Below are 22,725 nucleotides of genomic sequence, written 5' to 3' on the forward strand. Positions count from 1 at the left end.
GGAAGATTTGGCCTACTGTTCTGAGGTTCCCGCACGGCAGCCTGACTCAGCTCACGTCGATGATTTTGGCCTCGTGAATGTTGCACCTAGGACCGTAGTTAGCTTTCCCGGTATGACTCCTGCTCGGCGAAACATCGTTGCCGAAGGTTTTGATCGCCAAGAACAGCTCTTTAGTGACCGTCGGAGAGGTCTGCTTATCTCCTTCATCTTTCCCCGTTGGTCCTGTGGATGCCGCCATCTTGTATCCTGTCCCCGGTCCGATTCAGCTGCTTCGAACTGCTATGGACGTTTCGATTACCACATGAATACTGTGGCTTGGGTGGCATGGGTTTTCATAAAGAATCGCACTGGTCAGGGCTGACTTCATCTTGTATCCTGCCCTAGCTCCGATGCCACTGCTTTGTACTATCTGGGACGCTTCCCTTTCTGTGAGATTGCTGGCTTTGGCGACGTAGATTATCGTGAAGAGCCGAACTGTCATGGTTGTCTTTGACTTTTGGGGTTAGCTACGCTTTGTGATCTATGCCGGGATTGTACTGTGTATCTCACTGGGAGTCGGGTGGTTTTGGTTGAGGTCCTCCCCATATTGGTGCTTAATACTTGCTTTTAATAATGGACTATATGTTTTGGGGAGGTCGCTAATGGCGGGGGGTATAGGTGGCCGGGAGTATGTTTGTTCTTCTCCTCTTCCGCTTTCTTTATTTCCCTTCTTTGGGGTGTTCCGGGGCGACAGGCACGCTGTTAGTGGGGTAGGCCGTAGCCATTACAGGGGTGCAGGGTGGCGGGTGTTGGGGGGGTTTATTATTTTAGTTTGTTTTGTTCTATGGTCCCCTTTCTTTCTTTCCTCTTTCTTTGGGTAGGGTTTTTCCTCCCTTACAGTAGGGTTGGCTGTCTCTCCTTATCTTTTTTCTTTCTCTGTTTGGCGTCTATACTTGCCTATACCTTACTGTCTCCGGAGGGTGGGTTTTCGGGAGGGTGTGCTCGCTAATCGCTTGCTATTACATTGTCTTTTATTCCTCGTCAGCCTCGGCGGGCATAGTGTGCCCAATGTTCATATTGCTCATCACCTGGACTTGTTTGCACTGCGGGGTACCTCCCCCCATCTCTTCTTAACTTCATGTTATGGTGTGACGCCACCGATAGTACAGCCACTTCTGCTTCTTTATAACTTTAAAATTAAACCTTTGATATCCTTCTGCGTTGAGGCATATACAATCACATGCTGTATCTGTATTGTCGATATTATTTGGTCGTATATACGTGCATGACTCCTGATCTGATTCCTGTGTTTGCGGCCGGCCTCTGTGGTTGTAGGCCTGCGCTTGTCATACTTTGATTAACTCAATAAAGGTTTTTTAAAAAAAAGATCGATGGACTCTCTGTATACCCCTGAGGAACGCGGTTCCAGACGTACACATGACTGTCGAATTCAAAAGAAAAAAGAAATTTGCTATTCGGATGTAATGGAATTGAAATAAATGCGTGACATAAATCTATTACAGTGAACCATCCAGCTTCCCACCGTCCTGTTCTCAACAGAAGCGGTCGCTCCCCACGCTGCTCCCCGCCCTGCCTGCAGCCTGGTATCGTAGCGCTTCACCGCCAGACTGCTGTTATTGCCTGATTAATTTGCACATCTTCATAGTAGCGCTAGATTGCCTTGATTGTTTATTCATTCATTGAATTCATCTTTAGATCGTAGTGCTAGACTGCCAAAGCGCGCTGTTGCTGTGCTTTCAATTGTGCTGCGCTGCCTGTAGATTTGGTGTGTGCCTGATTGCATTGCCATCGCATTTGCATCCTGTTTAGCTTTAGGCTGCCTGCCATTTTGTTGTTGTTGTCGCGCCTCCCTGCCCGGATCTCCACCCCGCTACCGCCCCCCAGCTGCTCCTCCCTCGCCCCTCCCCCCTCCACTGCCCTCTTATGACTGATGCTTTTACGCGCAGCGTTCACGCGTAGCGATCGCACCCTATGTGCGCCAAAGGTGCGCCAAAGGTAAGCCCGTCTACGCCCGTCCGCTCCTGGACCGCGCCCAGTGCCAGACCCCCTAGTCCCCGCAAAATCCTTTCCACCCGCTTTACTTACGAAGTCGCAACCCTCTCAGCACTGAACCCCGGCCGCTCACCACAATGCTACCAAGCTGCCCCAGGACACACCCAAGGACCCTTCACCTGCCACTCCTGCAAATTCGACTGCATCAGGACCCACACCAAATCCACTAACTCCAGACATAACTCTGACTCTAACCACCTCAAGTGCATCCTATTAAACACCCGCTCGGTCCACAGAGACGCCATTGAACTCTGGAACCTACTCGACACCACATCGCCGGATATCGCCTTCCTTACAGAAACCTGGATGAACGCCTCCTCAGCGCCCGACATCGCCATAGCTATCCCGGACGGCTACAAGATCATTCGAAAGGACCGCATCAACCAAACTGGAGGAGGCATAGCCATCGTCCATAAGAACACCATCCGCATCACGACCAATTCCGACAATACCCTCGCAGCCGCCGAACACCTTCACTTCCAGATCCACACCGATCCCAAGACCACACTCAGAGGCACCCTCATCTACAGACCTCCAGGACCCCGCACACAATTCAGCGAAGATATCACTGACTTCATCAGTCCACACGCCCTCCCCTCCGAGGACTACATTCTACTGGGAGACCTCAACTTCCACCTGGAAAAGAATAACGACAACAACACCACCACCCTTCTGGACAACCTGGCAAACCTCGGACTCAAACAACTTGTCAACTCTCCCACCCACCTCGCCGGACACACGCTCAAGCCAATATTCACCTCCAGCAAACACATCTCCTTCAATCACACCACAACGCTCCACTGGACGGACCACAGCTGCGTTCACTTCAACTACAAAAAGACCACGACCCACAAACCCCCACAACGTATCCCCCGAAGAAATTGGAACAAAATCACCACCACCCAGCTCTTCTCATCGCTTCACCTTAACCCTCCTGCCAAATATCGGACCCAAACCAAGCAGCCACCAACCTTACACAATGGATCACCCTCAGCGCTGACGAACTAGCACCCTTGAAAAACCATCAAATCAAGCAAGGTAACAAAAAAGCCCCCTGGTTCAACGATGACCTCAAGAAATCCAAGAAGTTCTGCCGCACCCTCGAGAAAGCCTGGAGAAAAAACCCAACGACTGACAACCTGTCCACCTTCAAGAACGCCACCCGCAAACACCACCAACTGATCCGATCCACCAAAAAATCAGCACTCAAAGATCGACTTGACAACAACGCCCAAAACAGCAAGGAACTATTCAACATCGTAAAAGAATTTACCAACCCCACCGCCGGCACCAACGACATCACTCCCTCCCAAGACCTCTACGACTCTTTATCTTCATTCTTCCACAACAAAATAGCCGACATACATAACAGCTTTGAAAACCAGCCCGAAGACCAATCCACTCCACCCATCTCCGAACAAAAAGAGCACTCTAACAACCTTTTCGCCTGGAACCCAATCACTACTGAAGACACCATCCGCCTAATGAACTCCATCCACTCAGGATCACCAACCGACCCATTTCCCCACCACATTTTCAACAAAGCAGACGTCATCATCGCACCCCATCTCCGCGATGTCATCAACTATTCCTTCAACTCCGCCACCTTCCCGGAAAGCTGGAAACATGCCGAACTCAGCGCCCTTCTGAAGAAACCCACAGCAGACCCATCGGAACTTAAGAACTACCGCCCCATCTCGCTCCTCCCATTCCCTGCCAATATCATTGAGAAAGCCGTCAACAATCAGCTCACCGCCTTCCTTGAATCCAACAAATCCCTCAACACCTCACAGTCCGGCTTCCGAGCCAAACACAGCACCGAGACCGCCCTCATCGCAGCAACAGACGACATCCGAACTCTATTGGACAACGGAGAAACAGCTGCCCTCATACTACTTGACCTCTCCGCCGCCTTCGACACAGTCTGTCATAACACCCTTATACAATGCCTCAGCAACGTCGGAATACAGGGAAAAGCATTGGACTGGATCATCTCGTTCCTCGCCGGTAGAACCCAGAAAGTTCGCCTCCCCCCATTCAAATCATAGGCCACCGAAGTCATCTGTGGCGTACCTCAAGGATCATCACTCAGTCCCACCCTCTTCAACGTTTACATGAGTCCCCTCTCATCTATCGCACGCCAACACAACCTCAACATCATCTCCTACGCAGACGACACTCAGCTAATCCTCTCCCTCACCAAAGACCCAAACACCGTCAAAACCAACGTACACGAAGGAATGAAAGATGTAGCAGAGTGGATGAAGAACAGCCGTTTAAAACTGAACTCGGACAAAACGGAAGTCCTCATCTTAGGTTCATCCCCCTCCGCCTGGGATGACTCATGGTGGCCACCGGCCTTGGGAAACGCACCCACACCTACGGATCATGCACGTAACCTGGGCTTCATCCTGGACTCCTCCCTCTCGATGACCAGACAAGTAAACGCCGTCTCATCATCATGCTTCAACATCCTACGTATGCTCAAAAAAATCTTCCGTTGGATCCCCACCGAAACAAGAAAAACGGTCACCCACGCACTGGTCACAAGCCGACTGGATTATGGAAACACCCTTTATGCCGGAACCACAGCCAAACTACAGAAAAAACTCCAACGCATCCAAAACGCCTCAGCCAGACTCATACTGGACATCCCCCGTCAAGCTCACATTTCCGGTCACCTGAGAGACCTCCACTGGCTCCCTGTCAACAAGAGGATAACGTTCCGTCTCCTCACCCACGCACACAAGGCCCTCTACGACCTAGGACCCGAATGCCTCAACACGCGACTGTCCTTCTACACCCCCACCCGCCAACTGCGATCATCCAATCAAGCCCTCGCCACTATTCCGCGCATCCATAGATCCACCATGGGGGGAAGATCCTTCTCCTACTTAGCTGCCAAAACCTGGAATTCTCTCCCCACCCACCTCCGCCTCACACAGAACCACCTCTCCTTCAGAAAGCAACTAAAAACTTGGATATTCGATAAGTAAAGCACGCGCCCTCCCTCAAGCGCCTTGAGACCCTCTGGGTGAGTAGTGCGCTATGTAAATTTCGGAACTTGAACTTGAACTATCTGATACAGAATTACTGCAGGATTTGGCACAACTGGACAGCATGGGACAACAATCTTAATAATTTTGCGGAGGTCCTGTAGGACCCTGTACTTTCCGCTTGGTTTCTTTATGCCAATTATGGGCGAATTGCATGGACTGCTCATTATTTCTTGTAAAATGCCTGTTTCAACCAGTCGTTTTATTTCTGCTGCAACACCTGCTTTTATTTCTGGGCTCATTTTGTACTGTTGAATATTTGGGTAAACTGCACCTTCTTTTATTGTCACTTTTATCGGATCGACATTTGCCATTAATCCTACATCTTTTCCTGTAAAATCCCACACATTAGGATTCACCGTATGCTGTAATTCTTCTGGTAGGTCTTCTACAGTTAACTTTTTATTCTCCGTTTCTTGTTTTGCTAACATTAATTTATAGATTCCGTCTTCATCTGGAGTTTGAATTTCATCACCATTTAGGGTGAAAAAGATAGTGCAATTCATTTTGCACAATAAATCTCTGCCTAACAGATTCACTGGGCTAGAATCGCAAACGCCAAATTTGTGCATTTCTTTAAAATTACCTATTCTAACTTCCATTGGTTCTGTGACTGGGCTACTAATTTGTTTATTAGAAATCCCCACTACTTGGATCGCTTCTCCCGAGAGGGGTAGGTTTGGAACGTCTGCTGTTCTCACAGTAGAACGGGTAGCACCAGTGTCCAATAGAAAGGTGACATCATTTCCTTCAACCTTTCCTTCAATGTATGGACCTGACTGATCTACTGGCAAGGAGGTGCCAAGTACGCACTCCTCGTCCTCCCCTCTCAGGCACTGTCAGCATGTCTCCTCCTCAAAAAATGTATCACTCAACAGAAACTGTGATTTTACTGCGTCTCTATTACCATTTCCCTCCCAATTTGTGGTATCCACACATTGGTGTGCTTTGCTCCTAAAATTTGGCATAGGTGCAAGGGGTAACTGGTTTTGTACTACCTGCTGCTGGTGCTTCCGTGGCACCTCATTTTGCTTCTGGGGATTCAAATCATTAGTTTGAACAGAGTTATTTTGCACAGCCTTACACTCGTTCTTCCATTGCCCCAATGTGCCGCACCCATGACAAGGGAACTTCTTTTTGGCTTCCTCTCTATTGAATTTTCCCCTTGACTTACCACCATTACCCTCACCTTGAGTGTGATTATTGTTCATTTGGCTCAATTGAAGTTCCTGTTGTTCTGCTAATTTTACTTGTGACCGCATTACCTTTTCCTTTAATTCGTTTCGTTTATTGTCAAGTTCATCTTCACAATATTTTGCATATTTAAAAATTTCATCAATCGGCTTGGCCTGCCAACAAATTTTATGATCTTTAATCCATTGTGAAATTTCTGGTCTTAATCCTGACACAAACCGATAGATGAAATGCGTCATGTCTTTCATATCAATATTATCTAGGCCACTATATTGTTTAAATACTTGTAACAAGCGTTCATAATATGCATGTATAGGGTCATCTTTATTCTGGGTGGTTCGATCTATTCTAGTCCAATCAGTTTCCTTTGCAGGTACTTTCCCCTTGAGGTACAGTATTACTTGGTTATACTTTTTCATTATGTCTTCTGAGGGGAGTCCTGTCTTTGGGTCTTTAGGTTACTCATCACTTGGCCAGTCAACAGCAACTTTACATTCTGTCCACAAATCTACAGGAACGACAATGTCAAATAACCCATCTAAATCTTTAAAAAGACATTTTGAAACCTTCACAAATCTCTCGACTTGTCTGTACCATTCTACAGGTTTCTCTCGAAGTTTTGGGAAATCATTTGTGAATGACAAAATATCCTGTTGGGACCGTGGGACATGTACATAACCTCCACCTGGTACCTCTCTCATGGGACACAACCTTTCCACCTTTTCTGCTTCTTTTAATACATAATCAAATGCAGTTTGTTCAGATCGAGCCTCTTCTTTTTTCTTTGCCCATCTACTTTTCCATTTTTTATAGGTCACCCCATTTCTGCAATACCTTTTCTATTGAAGTGTCATGTACCACTTGCGGAATCAAAGGTGGTTTCAGGAACGGAGCACTTGGATTAGCTGTGCTTGGCTCCTCATTAGAAGGTGGTGGATTTTTCATTAATAAATCCTCCAAATAATCATCATCCGATTCACCACTAGTCATTAAATGTTTCGCTTTCTCAGTCCTTTTACTTCCTGTAGGATCATCTAAAGTAAATACAGGATACAACCCTTCCACTATCATGGACTGTCTCCATTGTTTCATTTGCTTATCTCTAGTCTCATGCGGAAACTTAGGTTAAACTTGCTCAGACTTCTGTCACTTCTGGGTCTGTCTCGCTCAAAAGCCTCAATCTCCCATTCTTCTAGTGCCTCATACTGCATCAGTCTAGGTCTGGGATCTAACTCATTCATGAGATTTCTCAAATTATACAAAATTCTGCCATTAAAGGTACCATGTTCTGGGAATGCTAAAACACCATCATCTTTAGTGTATTCCACCCAATTCTCTAACCACACACAGGTGTGATAGCCCCTTTCAACCATCATGTATGATGCGGGCGTATTCGGTGGTGGGATAATAATTCCTTCTCTAGTTTTAATCGGTTTATTCTTTTTAAGGAAATAGTTAATTTTCTTGACGAATTACATTTTTCTTTCACCTCCGTACATGATCTAAGGTCTTCCTCTTATCATCTGTTCTTTAGCAAAACCCAGGTATTTTCTCTCAGGTCGATTTCCTATATATCCTGGATCTAAGTGCCACATATAACTTGAAATTTAAAACCTTTACGGTAATACTCCATTTGTTTAGAAAATACTTCCAATACCAGAACTTCTCTTATTTTCAGTGTCCAATCAAATTTTAGAATTCAAATAAATTCAACCAATAGTTGCGCGGCTTTTCTTGTGAGACTAGTTCTCACACTCCTGTACTCAACCCTCCTTTACAATTACTATCTCAGCTACACACCCGCTGTCTCAACCAATACCAGCGCGGCTCTGAGTGACATCAGCGCAGCTCCGCGACTGACTTCCTCCTTTGCAAGGTAATACGAAAACTTAATTTCTTTCACTTTTAATGCAGATTTTATTATTCAACAATGTAAAAACATTCGCCACTGTGCCTGAGTGACTAATTCAAAGGAAAGATAATTTCACTCACTGCGAGTAAATCCCTTCCGCTTACTCTTCACGCAAACATTAGTCAAGTCAAGTCAAGTCAAAATTTGCATAGCGCACTACTCACCCAGAGGGTCTCAAGGCGCTTGGGGGAGGGGGTTTCGCTATTTATCAAACAGCCAGGTTTTGAGTTGTTTTCTGAAGGAGAGGTGGTTCTGTGTAAGGCGGAGGTGGGTGGGGAGAGAATTCCAGGTTTTGGCCGCTAAGTAGGAGAATGATCTTCCTCCCATGGTGGCTCTTCGGATTCGTGGGATCGTGGCGAGGGCTTGATTGGACGATCGTAGTTGATGGGTGGGGGTGTAAAAGGTCAGGCGCGTGTTGAGGTAACTGGGTCCTAGGTCATAGAGGGCCTTGTGTGCGTGGGTGAGGAGACGGAACATGATTCTCTTGTTGACAGGGAGCCAGTGAAGGTCTCTCAGGTGACCGGAGATGTGATTGTGGTGGGGTATGTCTAGGATGAGTCGGGCGGAGGCGTTCTGAATGCGTTGGAGTTTATTCTGCAGTTTGGCTGTGGTTCCCGCGTATAGGGTGTTTCCGTAGTCCAGTCGGCTTGTGACAAGTGCTTGGGTGACCGTCTTTCTTGTTTCGGTGGGGATCCATCGGAAGATCTTTCGGAGCATGCGTAAGATGTTGAAGCATGAGGACGAGACGGCGTTGACTTGTCTGGTCATTGAGAGGGAGGAGTCTAGAATGAATCCCAGGTTGCGAGCGTGGTCCGTTGGTTTGGGCGCGCTGCTAACGGCTGGTGGCCACCATGAGTCGTCCCATGCAGAGGGGGGTGATCCTAGAATGAGGACTTCCGTCTTGTCTGAATTCAGTTTTAGGCGGCTGTTCTTCATCCACTTGGCTACGTCTTTCATCCCTTCGTGTAGGTTGGTTTTGGCGGTGTTTGGGTCTTTTGTGAGGGAGAGGATCAGCTGTGTGTCGTCCGCGTAGGAGATGATGTTAAGGTTGTGCTGGCGTGCGATGGAAGAGAGGGGGCTCATGTAGACGTTGAAGAGGGTGGGGCTCAGGGATAATCCTTGTGGTACTCCACAGATGACTTCGGTGGCCTCTGATCTGAAGGGGGAGGCGGACTCTCTGGGTTCTTCCGGCGAGGAATGAGATGATCTAGTCCAATGCTTTTTCTTGTATCCCGACGTTGCTGAGGCGTTGTACAAGGGTGCTATGGCAGACTGTGTCAAATGCTGCGGAGAGGTCCAGGAGGATGAGGGCCGCTGTTTCCCCGTTGTCTAGTAGTGTTCGGAGGTCGTCTGTGGCTGCGATGAGGGCGGTCTCGGTGCTGTGTTCGGCTCGGAAGCCGGATTGTGAGGGGTCGAGGGAGCCGTTAGACTTGAGGAAGGCGGCGAGCTGGTTGTTGACAGTCTTCTCTATGACTTTGGCAGGGAATGGGAGGAGCGAGATAGGGCGGTAGTTCTTAAGTTCGGTGGGGTCTGCTGTAGGTTTCTTCAGGAGGGCACTGAGTTCGGCATGTTTCCAGCTTTCTGGGAAGGTAGCGTTGTAGAGGGAGCAGTTGATGATATCCCGGAGTTGGGGTGCGATGATGGAGTCGGCCTTGTTGAAGATGTGGTGTGGGCATGGGTCGGTTGGTGATCCGGAGTGGATGGAGTTCATCAAGCGGATGGTGTCTTAGGTGCTGATCGGGGTCCAGGCGCAAAGGCTGGTGGTGGGGGGCTTCAGTTCGGTGGTGAGGGGAGTGAGTTGTTCGCCGAAGCTGTTATGTATGTCAGCGATCTTGCTGTGGAAGAACGAGGCTAGAGAGTCGCCGAGGTCTTGAGAGGGTGTGATGTCATTGGTGTCGGCGCTGGGGTTGGTAAGCTCTTTGACAGTGCTGAAGAGTTCCTTGCTGTTGTGGGCGTTGTTGTCGAGTCGATCCTTGAATGCTGATTTCTTGGTGGATCGGATCAGCTGGTGGTGTTTGCGGGTGGCGTCCTTGAGGGCGGTCATGTTGTCTGAGATTGTTTTTTTTTGCCAGGCTTTCTCGAAGGTGCGGCATTTTTTGGGGGAGTTTTTGAGGTCGTCAGGTGGCTCTTTTGCTTCCTGGCTTGTTGTGGTGGTTTTTCAAGGGTGCTAATTCGTCGGCGCAGCGGGTGATCCATTGTGCGAGATTGATGGCTGCATGGTTTGGGTCCGATACTCTGGCGGGGGGGTTTTGGTTTAGCGATGTGGTGAGCTGGTCGGTGGTAATTTTGTTCCAGTTTCTGCGGGGAACTTGTTGTGGTTGGTGGTGTATGGTGATTTTTCTGAAGTTGAAGTGGACGCAGCTGTGGTCTGTCCAGTGGAGTCCTGTGGCGTGGTTGAAGGAGATGTGTTTGCTGAAGGAGAAGATTGTGTCGAGCGTGTCTCAGGTGTAGTGGGGGGAGGTGTTTACCAGTTGTTTGAGTCCGAGATTGGCGAGGTTGTCCAGAAGGGTGGTGGTATTGCTATCGTTGTTCTTTTCCAGGTGGAAGTTGAGGTCCCCAAGGAGAATGTAGTCCTTGGAGGGGAGGGCGTGTGGGCTGATAAAGTCAGTGATGTCTTCGCAGAATTGTGTGCGGGGTCCTTGGGGTATGTAGACGAGGGTGCCTCTAAGTGTTGTCTTGGGGTCGGTGTGAATCTGGAAGTGAAGATGTTCGGCGGCTGTGAGGGTGTCGTCGGAGCTGGTCGTGATGCGGATGGAGTTCTTGTGGACGATGGCGATGCCTCCTCCTGTTTGGTTGATGCGGTCCCTTCGGATGATCTTGTATCTTTCCGGGATGGCTATGGCTATGTCGGGCGCTGATGAGGCGTTCATCCAGGTTTCCGTGAGAAAGGCGACGTCCGGAGTTGTGGTGTCGAGTAGGTTCCATAGTTCAATGGCGTGTCTGTTGACCGAGCGGGTGTTGAGCAGGATGCACTTCAGGTGGTTGTTGTTTGGGCTCTGTTTGGTGTTTGTGGTTGCAGTGTGGGTTCTGATGCAGCAGAACTTGCAGGATTGGCAGGTGAAGGGTCCATGGGCGCGTCCTGGGGCGGCTTGGTGGCAGTCGGGGAGTCGGCCGTTGTTGAGTGCAGTGAGGGTTGCGGCGTCGTATGTAAGGCGGGTGGAGTGGTGATTGCGGGGTCCAGGGAGTCTGGCGCTGGGCGCGGTCCAGGCGCGGACGGGCGTAGATGGGCTTACCTTTGGCGCGCCTTCGGCGCGCCCGCTGCGCGTATGCCTAACTGCCATAAGTGGAGAGTATAGGGGCGGAGCGAGGGAGGAGCAGCTGGGAGGCGGGAGCGGGGTGGCGCGTGGGGAAGGGATTGCTTGAGGATGCTGTAGGGAGCGGGGGTGGGGCCGCGGGGGAGCAGCGGCAGGGAGCGGGGAGGAGAGATGGGCTGGGACACAAAATGGCACCAAACAACAACAAAAGGCAATGCAGGGCGAGATCGGGGCACAGGCTGGCACAAATGCTTAATTAGTGCAGCAAATACGATATCAGCAACAGAAACCAAGGCAGCAACTCAATTAAGGCAGTAAACACGATATCAGCAACAGAAATTAAGGCAGCAACTGAACTAAGGCAGCAAATACGATATCATCAGCAGAAAGCAATGCAAGGCGAGATCGGGGCTCAGGCTGTCACAGATGCTTAATTAGGCAGTAAATACGATACCAAACAGAGCGAGGTCGGGGCACAGGCTGGCAGGGAACGATGCTTAATTAGGCAGTAAATACGATACCAAGCAAAGCGAGGTCGGGGCACAGGCTGGCAGGGCACAGAGTGGGGATGAGATGCGAGGACGGCCAGGAGCGGGTGGAGCGACCGGATCTGATTAGGGAACCTGCTACTCCCTCTGACTTATCCTCTAGGATATTTTAAGACCACAGTTCCACTAGTGAACTCCTTTGCTATCAATCAAGCTCAGAAGAACCTGCTACTCCTTCAGTGTGACCCTTTCTAGGTGATATCACACAAAAAGTTTTGCTAGCGACCTCTTTGCTATCAATTATTCACACATTTATACAGAAAATACCCTAAAACAGTGCTTCCGGTTCTACCTAACCATGCACTTACTTCCTCGGACAAGTGACCTCACTGCAGTGTGGCTTCCATTTACCACCCGCTATTCTGCCCCCGGGGATTCCAGACAAAACATAAAACGGGTACGAACAAGTCTTGGTTAATACATAAAATCAATACAAGTCAATATTCATCAATAAAGTTAATAGTCAAACTTAACTAACTACCTATCCTAAATAATCCCTAACCTTTCCTCTGCTACCAAAAGAAATACTGATAGAGCGCGCAGGTCACCCGACTCAGTTTACCATACTCACCTGGGCCCATAAACATCATATGATGAGCTTTAATCAGATAACCTGTGCACTTTCCTCTAATCCGTGATTTATATATTACGTTTTTAGGACCTATACCATTGACTTACCAATCCTTGTCACCGGTACCTATAAGTCCTAAAGGATCAGGGTGTTAGCAAGAAAATAGGTAGAAAAATAACATTTGCACTCATATAATAACCACAAACTCTGGAACGGTTTAAACTCTTTATCTAAAATTCTTTAAATGTCATAATCCAAACATTTGTAACCAGAAAAACTTGCGATCAGGAAAATAACGATTAGAATTAGAATATGCAAAGATTTTATAAGGCAGTCGTCACGCATTTGACATTAGGGTGGGAAGAGAGAAGGAAACAGTACAATGACATACCCACATAGAATATTTACCTAGAATGGTTTGAAAAACTAACCCTGGCCACGGGTCAGTTAAAGGATAGAACCCCAAAAAGTGCAAGTGCCAGCAAGACAACAGGTGCCGACCAGAAATCAGGACAGGTGTAGCCAAATTGGATCAGGACAGGACCACCACAGGCTAAGACCGGCACCCACAGTTAAAGTTGCTACGCCAGCGCTACAACCCTCTCTGCAGCTAGCCAAACCCCGATTGGGTTATCGAATCTTCCGTCAGAGTGCTCCGCCAGCACCCTTGCTCCCGAACCCCGATTGGGTTATTGAATCTTCTGACAGAGTTCTCCGCCAGCACCTCTGCTCTCGATCACCTATTGAGTGCGTTGAGTCAGTGACAGGTCAGCTATTCGGACAAGTCGGACAAATTAGCTAGCTAAGCCTACCCTAGTTATACCATTTTCCAGGGCAGTGTACCACCCCCCAATGTTTCAAGTGTAAGAATCCCCAAATTTGATTGGACAAAAGAAGAGGAGAGGTCATCACACCACACAAAAATGAAACTTTTACGATGAATATTAATATATGTGTTCCCGTCCATCAATTTATTTTCCCATGCACTTTTATCCCACCCAGCAGTGAATGTATCAATATTGTAAATTATTTTGTTCAGTCCAACTTCCTCTTGCAAAGTTGAAGGGTCATGTTCCCATGATTTCACAGTCAAGTCCGATGTTGGCAATGATTCAATGCCATGGCTTGTAGACTCGGGTGAAGTGCAGCACATGCGCAGTGTGGGTTTCAAAATGGAGTCACAGCACATCTCAGGCAAGAAATACGTTACATGCAAGAATAAAAAAACAGTTTTAGAACAGAGAAATAAATGAATGCACTGTATACCACTTATCTCTACTCTATTCCCATTAAATCATTTTAACTAGAGCATTAGGCAGAACAAGCAGCTTAGCAAAAGCAGCGATGCAAGCTTCTTGCACGTTAGTATCACATAACAGCCATCTTAGTTCTAGTGCGCAGAAGCAAAAGTTTCCCTCCAAGCGAAAGATACATCATGTCACGTGAGTGTGACAGACGCATGCGCAGTAGAAAATTCCGCGTAGCAGCAGCCATTTTAGTGCAAGCGGATTATGGTTAGTAAAAGCAAATAGACAAGCTTCCCTTAGATATCTAATATGTCATGAAATACAATTATTAGTACACAAAACATGTTTATTAATATATTATAAATAATTTCGAGGGTGTTGAATCCGAGCAAGTCGCTTTACGTGCGAAACCTTGCTCCATCACTGCATTCAAAGGCCTCTGGGGAAGGCAGCACATACTTCACCTGGTATCTGCTGATTGTGGGGCCCCCTCACTGCTGCCCCCGCAGTCCCTGGGTCAGCCGTATACCTTGCAGCTCCTCAGCTGCACATTGACTACATGCTTGCTGCTGGATGTTGACACAGCCAGTGATTTCTACATGGCTGCAGCCTCCATATTGCATGGGGGCTCCGTTCGCTTGCATCTCCTTTAGATACAGCTCTCTGGCTATGCCAGGGTACATCTGTATTCTGAGGCGTGTCTGCGCGCTCTTATGTATGACCATTATGACACTTATAGCCCAGTGAAGCTATTAGATTGGCGGGCCAGGGTGGAAGAGCTCCTTGGACACATTATCTCTCTGCCATGTTGTAATGCAGATGGGAGTGTATCACAAGAGGATATCTAATTTTCTTCAGGTCATGTTTGAGGGATATCAATACCCAGCTTGTTTTACCTTGGCAGCATTTTACCTTCACAGCTTGAAACCTGTGCATGTGGGTGGCTATGCAGTTTTATATCAGAGGCCCATTTCTTTAAATACTTTTAGCCGTAATCAGAGGGGCGTGGCTTGGCCACTGGCGAAAATGGACGTGTGAGCTCCGTGCTCCGCACCTGCCTTCCCCGTTTATCCTGTTAAACGTTTTCCTGCTGGCCCTAACGGACTAGGATTGTCCACATCCCCAGCCGCGGTCATTGAGGTTCGGCCCGGAGTGGTGAGACCGGCTCGGCGGCGGTGCAACGTCGCCCCGCGCCCGAGATCCTGTGGGCGGCGCCGGCCATCTTCTGCGGCCTGTGCGCCCAGCTTTTCCCCGGCCTCAATTATTCAGGTGGCCGCCTTGCAGTGAGGGCCGGCCGGTCGCTGACTGTGGCGAGGGTCGGGGCCCCGGCTTCACGGCCGACCGGCGTTGGCGGAGTACGGACCGACCTGGTGTGGGAACGACGCGGTGCCCAGTCGAGTGTACCCACAGGTGAGAGGACTGCGTGCCTCCTGTGGCTGCTAACGCCCGGCGGACGCGTCAACAGAGGGACTCCCTGCTCGTGCTCTGGGGGCTGTGTGCGGCCCTGGACCTGCGTGGCGCTGCGGTGCTTCTGTGGGGGTGCCCTGCTCGAACTGGGCGATCGAACTGCGGCGCTGGTGTGCCCTGCCAACTACAGAGGGCCCGTGAGGACGACGCTGCGGGCCCCTGGGGCGGCCGTGATCTGGAGAGACTTGCCGATTGCTGCTGGTGTGGGGCGCTGGGGCCCTGACGGAGTGCCCGGGACCTGGCGGGGCCTGATCCCGGGAGCGGCCATTTACCAGAGTGCAGGGGCACTGGCCCCCCCTGCCTGGGGCCAAAGTCGTCTGCCACTGGCACTGCCGCGCTGAGGCAGACGCGCCTGCCGCCACATGCCTGATCGCCTGCTCATCGGTGTGAAGGGGCGGCTCGACATCGGGGCCTACTAGCGACATCTGCCCTGGACTGAGCGGCGCGCCGAACCAGTGCTGGGAGTGGGGTACTGGACCCGGGGACCCACAGCGGTGCTGCCACGTGCGCGACCAGGGAAGCGGAGCTTGGTTTGCATGATTGTGTTCTGGCCCACCCCGGGTTGGCCGAGAGTTGTTGGGCTGCTGCCTCGTACACTTTATGGCTCCTGCCACTGACGCGGTGGGGATGTGGGACGCCTAGGAAATACTGGGAGAGGCCGGGCTGGCGGTATGTGTGGCTCGCGGTCTGTTGGAAGTGGTGCCGGACCCCCACGATCTCACACCTATTGTGAGACTCTGGTAGTTGCCAGAGACTGTTCTTATTGGGACTTTTGCATTTGGATGGGTTTCTGCGGTTGGGGGCCTATTCTGGGGATGGGTGGGACCCGGGTTTGTTGGGTGGTCTTAGGACTCAGGTTTTGGGGTGTTGTCCTGCGCCTGGAGTTTTTTCGTTACTCAGAACTGTACCTGCTATTGTGAATGGGGACCATACCTGAACTGAAGTGTGTAACCTGGAATGTGCGGGGACTGAATTCCATGCTGAAACGTCACAAGGTACATGCCTATCTTGTTCGCAGGGGGATCCAGGTAGCTTTCCTGCAGGGAACGCATATTGACCAGACGGAGGGGCGGGCTTTGCAGCGCAGGTGACGGGGCCAGTTGTTTTACACCGTGTACTCGGCCTTTGCAAGGGGAGTTTTGATCTTGTGAGAGCAGGGGTTCCCTTCCAGCCCTTGGTGACAGTGGTAGATCCTGAGGGGAGATTTGTGGCTGTGCAGGGCCGACTGGATGGGAGGGACGTAATGCTTTGCAGTGTTTACGCCCCGAATGTGGAGCAGCCTGCCTTTTTCACACGATTGTCGGGGAAACTGGCGACAGTCCTGGCTAATACGGTCCTGCTAGGGGGGGATTTTAACTCTGTGTTGGATGTGGAATTAGACAGGTCTCACCCACCACTGGCACAGTCAGCGGCTCACAGGCTAGCGAAGAGTAGGCGAGAGTGGCAAAGTAGCTGGGGCCTGGTCGATGCATGGCGTACTCAACACCCTGCTGAGAGGGATTTTTCCTTTTACTCCCCCACCCGCATGCTCTGCATGTTCGCCTTGACAGCATTCTCTGCTCACCGGACGCTCAGTGTTTGATCCGCCACAGCGAGTACCTGGCTAAAACGATATCTGACCATAACCCTTGCTTGGTAGTGGTCCAATGGACACGGCAACGCCAAGCTATCCCAACATGGCGGTTGAACCCGCTGGCGCTGGAGGACGCGGCGTTTAAGGCTGATATACGAACCGGGGTGGAAGGCTATTTTGCTGCTAATGAGGGCACAGCGTCGAGTAGGGCGCTGGAGTGTGACGCCTTCAATGCGGTAATTCGGGGAGTTTGTCTTTCGGCTACCGCGGGAGTCCGCAAGACCCTCCAGCAGGACGTCGCACTGAGCGAGGATCGCTTGCGCGCGGAGGAGCGACGTAGTCACATGACTCCTGAGGCTCACGGAGCCGTTTCAGCTGCGCGAGAGGAAGTTGCATCAAAGATCGAGAAGCTCTGCTGCTTTGACTATAAGGAGTTTCTTCTTAGAGCTCATGTTGAACGCGACAAGGTGGGCTCCCTGCTGGCCTGGCTAGCTAACCCTGGGACTCGCGGTACTCCGATTGTGGCTTTGGCTACCCCGGAGGGACACCTGGTTTACACTCAATCGGAGATCAACGCCCAATTCTTGGCATACTATACACACCTTTATAAGAGCGCGATGTCAAGTGCGCCTGCGGAGCTTGATGACTTCTTGCTTGCGGCGCGGCTTCCCCGGCTCGATCCGGATCAGGTGGACCGCTTAGGCGGGGAAATCACCGAAGGGGAGATACGTGCAGCTATTAAGCACATGGCTCGCCACAAGACCCATGGTGCGGATGGTCTACCGATTCAATTTTATGCAACCTACGCGGATGTGCTGACCCCGTGGTTGCATGCGGTTTACCGGGAAGCATGGGACACCGGGGCTTTACCTGCGACCACTCGCGAGGCTTTAGTGATACCCTTACTGAAGCGTGGCGGCGATGCCAGCTCTCGCTCGGCCTATCGCCCGCTTTCCATGCTCACGACGGACTATAAGATCCTGAGTAAGGTTCTCGCGACGCGGCTTCTTGCTCACATGCGAGCTTTGGTGCACCCCAATCATGCGGGCTTTATTCCCCAACGCACCACTGCCACCTGTGTGCGTCGGCTGCTTCGGATCATGGGGGGCAATGTTGAAGACTTCCCTGATGCCGCTGTCCTTTCGATTGACATCGAGAAGGCCTTTGACAGCGTAGAGTGGCCGTACCTGCTCCGGGTACTGGGGGCCTTTGGACTGGGTGAGCGGTTTGTGAAGTGGACTGCCTTGCTTTATGCCGCAGCCACCGCTCGAGTCAAGACTGGTGCTGCCATCTCCGCCACGTGCAGGGTTGGTCGGGGGACGCGACAGGGATGCTCCTTGTCCCCTCAACTATTTGCGCTAGCTATCGAGTGCGCTAGTGGTGCCGAGCGCTTGCTCCTAGATTTTGGCCACCTCTCGGGACTACGAGTCAACTGGGGAAAATCTTGTCTTTTCCCGCTGACGCTGAAGACGGATGACTCCCAACCAGAGGGTGAACTGCGCTGGGCATACCCTTGCCTCCCTTACCTGGGTACACATATTTATCACTCTTCACTGGCCCTCTTGGAGGGTAACATTGAAAGAGCGATCAGGAATCTGCAAGGCTCCATGGGATTCTGGCGGACACTGCCTCTGTCGGTCGTGGGGCGAGTGGCATTACTGAAAATGGTAGCGCTCCCCCGCTTATTATATCTGTTCCGCACTCTACCAATATGGATCCCGGCGTCGGTTTTTAGCAGGCTCCGCTCCTTAATCTCCGGGTTCATCTGGGGATCAGGTAGGCGGCGCGTTGCGCTGGCCACTTTGATGCGCCCTAGGGCAGATGGGGGGCTTGCGGTCCCGGATTTCGAATGGTATTTCCTGGCGGCACAACTGCAGTGGCTTACCCAGGCGGTAGCTTTGGAGTTCCGGGGCCCATAGGGGATGCAGTGCAGACTGTTTCCCAGACATGTCATCTCTTTTATAATCCTGGGCCAGAAGCTGGACCTTACCCGGTTCACTCTGGAGGAACGTACTCTTCGTAGCTGTTGGCTTCGTTGCCATAGGCGCTCGGGTACCGCTCGCCCGTATGCCCCTGAAATTCCTCTAGGGATATGCACGGCCTTCCCACATGGGGGTGACTGGTCAGCGCTGGCAACCTGGGAGGAACTCGGTTTGCAAATGCTTGGAGATCTTTACAAAGATGGTACGCTGCTCACTTTCCAAGAGTTGCGAGACGCTTATGACCTCCCAAGAGGTGATTACCTGCTGCACGCCTCGCTGGTGGCCAGTATTCGGAGACACTGCAGGGGGGGGGTCACCGAGCCACCGACATCCGTGAGCTGCCAATATGCGGTCATGGCAGCTGGTACTTACAAGGCCGTCACCTGCCTCTATCGGAGGCTCTCAACTGAAGCCCTACTACCCCTGGATGGGTTGAGAGCCAAATGGGAATGTGATGTTGGGCGACCGATCCCTGAGTCAACGTGGCCGCAGCTGGTGCGCCGCGCGTGGAAGGGCACTAGGAATGCCAGGTTCCAATTAGTCCAGTTCTTTACGCTGCACCGTGCATACCTGACACCAGTTAAGATTTCACAATATTTTGAGGGCGCATCGTCGCTCTGTCCTCGATGTGGGACGGCTGGAGCAGACTTTGCACACATGTTTTGGTCCTGTGGGGGGCTGACTGGTTACTGGGGAGCGGTGCTGGCTTGCCTGAATGCTGTCACGGACCGGCAGATAGAGGTGGATATGGGCGTTTGCTTATTGTTATGGTTCCCTCACACCTCCCGAACTCGCGTCACTAGCAAGTTTTATGATTTGGGCCTGATTTTAGCCAAAAGAGAGATCACTATGCACTGGAAATCCAACCAGGGTCCCAGCTACTTGCGTTGGAGGGCCACTCTGATACGATGGGCGAGGGCTGAGAGCACGCTGCGACTGCAACAGGCCAGGCGCCTAGACAATGACAAGGCCTTAGAGGTAGCGAGAGCATGGGAGGGCTTGGTGGTAGCACTCCAGCTGCCTGAGAATGATCTGAGTGAGGAAGAAGATGGGGCAGCAGCGTAGGAGTGATACTTTAGTGGGTACCCTACTTCCAACGATGCACACGATTACTACATACACGGCATGGGTTCTGGAAGGTCGGTTCCCCCATCAAATTAGATTATATAGTTAACTGGAGGGAGAGTTTCTGTTGGTTATAAGCTCACTGACGAAGGACGTAGGGCGCACTGACAGGGGTGGGTGGGATGCAGGGCGGGAACTGTTATGGGGATTGTTTTATAAATGGCTTCATGTATGGAAAGTGTTATCATCCTGGATTGTCATTAATCACTGCATTATTTTGCTGATTGTATCAATCTCCTTTTTAGGCTTGAATGCCAATAAAAATTGTTTTTACAAAAAAAATACTTTTAGCCGTAATCATATGCTGTGGCCTTTAATGCCAATTCAGAGTACACTGAGTTTATGCAGGTATTTTTCAAATCGACCTAGTCTTCCAAGCTACATAACTTTATCTGTGAATCTAATAGTTTTTGTCTAATTCCTGTCCTCGAGCAACACGATTGAATACCTGTAATACTTTAGTCTCCTCACCTTTTTTGTATCACTGACACCAACTATATCACATAGGTGCTTATTTACAGATTGTCAGGAACCTGTATGTGAAATACTAATTATTGTCTTTATTATTTCTCTTGCCTCTTCTGCCTTTCTATTTTTTTTCTTTGTCTGTGGCTCTGTATTGCTGTTTGCACTTCTTTTTTATTTTTCTTTCATGCTTTTGTATTGGTCCTATTTCTTTCCTCCAAATATCCTATTTTTTGTTGTTGTTTTCTTTTTTTGTTTCGGTTCATGTTCATTTTCGTCTTCTTCGGTATACCTTCTTCACTTTCTGCTTCTATTATGTTTTCTGTCTTTTCCACCACAATTGCCTCTTATCCCTCCAATTACCCCTTTTCTTGTTTTTCTTTGCTACTATTTTTTTCCATGCTCTTTTTTTTTATTCGTGCTTTTTTCTCCCTTGTTCCCATCTATCTATATTTTGTCCCCACCTGCTGCTTTTCTTTTCTGTTCTTCACCTTCACCTTCACCATTTCTTAGGGTCATGGAGTGCTTGAGATGCCTTCAGGAACTGGAAAGACTGTCTCCCTTTTGTCACTCATTGTTGCATATCAACAGGTAAGACCGGAATACTAATTAAATATAATGTCAATTTTTAACTTTTTGTGGGTAGTTTTGTTGTTTTGATGCAACGTATCCAACCTTTACAGTTGTCCAACTGTATCCTACAGTAAGACTTGTAAATGTTTCAATGAGTAGTAGGATAACTAAGGCAAGCTCTATAATTCCTCCCACACTTGTGGTCGTATTAGATCAAGGCCACTGCTTTTCATTGTGTTTTTATATACTACTCATCCATGAAGGACGTCTGTAGACTACTGTGTATCAGCTGAAACGGGGAGGAGAAAGAAGGTCGGAATAAAGTGGAAATATATTGATTGATATGTTCTTTATAGAGAAGACAGAGAAAAAGCAAACATGTATGTTTCTGGAGCCTTTAGATGACATTTGTGTTGATCATTATGGGCACTGTTCCATCGCGTTTTCCATTGACGCCCCGGAATGTGAGTTGTTTCTATCTAGCCTAATTAATTAGCATTTCCCTGCCCCAGGAAGTCGTTACTTCGGTTAAAGTAGCCTTAGACATAAAATAGGCATATCACATACAAATATGCAATTCTCAAGTTCTATAATCATGAGTAATGGATGGGAAGCAGGAACCTATTTCATTATCTAAGAAGTCTTGTATTTCCTTCCATATGTAAAGTATCTTCATGCTTCTTCATATCTAGCAAAGGCAAAAGTTCATAATTAGTAGGCAATGTCTAATTATATGCTTGTATTCGACCATCTCCATTTCAACAACCAAGATCTTTCCCACCCCATAACAAACTTGGTGAGAGTCCATCATGAAGAAATATAATCACATCACCCCCATCCTGATGGGATTCCATTGGCTCCCCTTGCCAGCTGCACCTTCTTCAAAGCCAGCGGCATCATTTGCAAAGCCATCACAAGCAACACCCCTGCTTATTGTGCAATAAAACTTAACACCTATGGTAGTTTTTGACACACCCGCAGTCAGGAAACCATGACTGTAGAGTAAGAGTGTAAAAAAAGAAAAAAGATCTGGAACAAAATCTGTATCTGTCAGGACCCTGGCCCAAGGTGCTTGAATATAGGAAATAGTTGAAAACTCACCTCTTTAAAGAGCACTGCATCACTATGCATTAACCATCCACAACCAAGCTTCCTCTCCTATTACTCATTGACTTTGTTTGTCTTTGACCATGTCCAGTGCTCTCCTCCTTTTTTGCTAGGATTGTGCAATAGAAATACTGTATACATCGCCATTAGATTGATTAAAGCAGGCTTGTAAGTCTGAAGACCCAAATTGCACACAAATGGGCCGATAGATTAACATTTTTGGTTCTGTAAACCTCACAATGAAGCTGAATGTGGTGAGACCCAACCCATAGGAAGATTTGACGAATAAGCAGCAATGCGTATTCCGTAGCTTGTGAGCATATTCCTTATTCTGTTGTATTGTAATTGCATTTATATAGCGCTTACTACCCCTGAGGAGGCGTCAAAGTGCTTAAAGTAATTAAGCGATTCAAGACCAGTGAAGTATTTCAATGACAAACATGCTCAGTGATACTTTCATTGGCTCCTGGATCTCTGGTCTTTCTTATCTGTAATTGAAAAGGCATTCTTGAGTGTGGATGTATCTAGGGGTTTGTCAGAACCCTGTTCTGTGGGCCACAGGGAAAGCATAAGCTAATGGGTTGAACCGTGTGGTTGAG

General features: G+C 49.3%; 1 protein-coding gene across 2 annotated transcripts in view; it reads left to right on the forward strand.

Moving 5' to 3' along the window:
- The window catches only part of ERCC2 (ERCC excision repair 2, TFIIH core complex helicase subunit), a 1,411,027-nt gene that overhangs the window by 318,175 nt on the left and 1,070,127 nt on the right, over positions 1 to 22,725 (forward strand). For both annotated transcript variants that reach the window (XM_078660894.1, XM_078660895.1), the window contains exon 3: positions 20,960 to 21,037. In XM_078660894.1, the coding sequence (XP_078517020.1) occupies positions 20,960 to 21,037 (78 nt within the window). The remainder of the gene's footprint in view (positions 1 to 20,959; positions 21,038 to 22,725) is intronic.

Source organism: Lissotriton helveticus, chromosome 9, assembly GCF_964261635.1.
Source record: "Lissotriton helveticus chromosome 9, aLisHel1.1, whole genome shotgun sequence".
Lineage (NCBI taxonomy): Eukaryota > Metazoa > Chordata > Amphibia > Caudata > Salamandridae > Lissotriton > Lissotriton helveticus.